At 65.2% G+C, this 1,744-nt stretch overlaps 1 protein-coding gene across 1 annotated transcript in view; it reads left to right on the top strand.

The window, feature by feature from the left end:
- The window catches only part of BICD2 (BICD cargo adaptor 2), a 57,010-nt gene extending 55,279 nt beyond the window's left edge, over positions 1 to 1,731 (top strand). The window contains exon 9 of the mRNA XM_027765522.1: positions 100 to 1,731. Within this exon, the coding sequence (XP_027621323.1) occupies positions 100 to 409 (310 nt within the window). The 3' untranslated portion in view covers positions 410 to 1,731. The remainder of the gene's footprint in view (positions 1 to 99) is intronic.
- The last annotated feature ends 13 nt before the right edge of the window (positions 1,732 to 1,744 follow it).

The raw sequence follows: 1,744 nt of genomic DNA, 5'->3' as shown, positions 1-1,744 counted from the left end.
CAAGCTGAACCTCCGGCCACACTGCCGGCAGCCCCTCGGGGCTCCCGCCCTCCACTGCCTGGCTCTGCCCGGCCCTTCAGCCCCACTCTCGGCCCCCAGGTGTGACGAGTACATCACGCAGCTGGACGAGATGCAGCGACAGCTGGCGGCCGCGGAGGACGAGAAGAAGACGCTGAACTCACTGCTGCGCATGGCCATCCAGCAGAAACTGGCGCTGACCCAGCGACTCGAGCTGCTTGAGCTGGACCACGAGCAGACCCGGCGGGGCCGCGCCAAGGCCACCCCCAAGGCCAAGCCGGCCACCCCGAGCGTAAGTCACACCTGCGCCTGCGCCAGCGACAGGGCAGAGGGCACCGGGCTGGCCACCCCTGTGTTCTGCAGTGAGAAGCACAGCATTTACTGCGATTAGGGCCGCGGGGCGCCACGCGCTGCAGCTAACGTCGCTTCACCTCAACTAACCCGGCAGCGCGGGCCGGCGGTGCTCGGTCAGCCCTAACGCCACTAACGCACAGGGCAGGATTCTGGCTGAGGGTGGGCATGGAGTCCCCAGGACACTCCTGCGAGCTTCACGTCCCCCTGGGAGTGCCCCGCAGCCAGTCGCTCTCCTGGGCGAGGTCGGAGGTGGGGCTTGAGCACGTCCTCGCAGAAGACGGGTGCACAAGGCCTCCCAGGCTCAGCACTGTTGGCGGCCCAAGGGAAGGCATCCTGGCCTGTTCCCACACCCACAGGGCAGGGCTGAGGTCAGACTTGCACGTCCCTCGTGTGTCTCATGGCTGCAGGTTCTGGCCCCACGCAGGCGTGGCCTTGAGGATGGCTCTGTGCTTAGCGTGGTATATGGAAAGAATTACGTCGTCGTTCCGCAGCTCCTCACTGGAAAGCACGTTCAGGACAGAGTGTAATCTCTGCCCACACCCAGAGAAGGGCGGCCCTGCGTTTGCGTCCTGCAGCGCAGCAGCCGTGACAGGGGCCAGCATGCAGCCTGTGCATGTCAGATCTGCGTGCGTGTCTGGCAGCCTGGGAGGCGAGGAGTCGGGGTTTCCTTCTGTGACGAGGAAAGCTTTCCAAGTGCCTGACCTCAGTCCTCCACGTGAGGTCTGTCCTTGGTCCTTGGGGTAGCCTGCTCTCAGGCTTTCCCCAGGGGCTTTGAAGACGCCAGCCTGCAGCCCTCGCCAGCAGCGGGCGTCACCAACTTAGAGGACACGCATTGGTAGGCAGAGCCCTGCCCAGAGCTGGGAGGTTCTGCCTGGTCCCCCGTAGGTGTTCTCTTCAGTTAGTGCATTTCGGCAGGTGGTGACGGAGAGGACAGGCAGCGTGGGGCCCTGTCCACACAGCATGTTGGCATCAGGCCTTCCGAGTGCACACATTCTGCAGCAGAACCTTCTCAGTGTTCTCTCCCGATCGCACCTTGGGTCGGCCAGGCAGGAGGCTGCAGCCTCTCCCTCTCGGGCTGCGCGCCTGTCCCAGAGGCCATGCTGCCCTCGCGTGGCTGCCCGTCCCGCCCTCTGCCCTTCGGGGCCGAGTGTGTCTCATCTCTTCCAGAACCCAGGACAGACCTGGTGTGTCGCCCTGCGGCTCTGTCCCAGGCTCAGACCCCGACCCCCACGAGCAGGACTTCAGAGGTGGCCGCCGCATGCCCCCACACGCCGCTTTGCCCTGTCTGCACCAAGCCCGGCTCGCAGCTTCTCATACTAACGGGCCGTGCGAGCGCTCGGAGCCACCGGCCCCTAACACATGCAGATTTCTC

Source organism: Tupaia chinensis, unplaced genomic scaffold (genome assembly GCF_000334495.1).
Source record: "Tupaia chinensis unplaced genomic scaffold, TupChi_1.0 Scaffold138619_1, whole genome shotgun sequence".
Classification (NCBI taxonomy): domain Eukaryota; kingdom Metazoa; phylum Chordata; class Mammalia; order Scandentia; family Tupaiidae; genus Tupaia; species Tupaia belangeri.
This window is presented reverse-complemented; position numbering and strand designations above follow the sequence as displayed.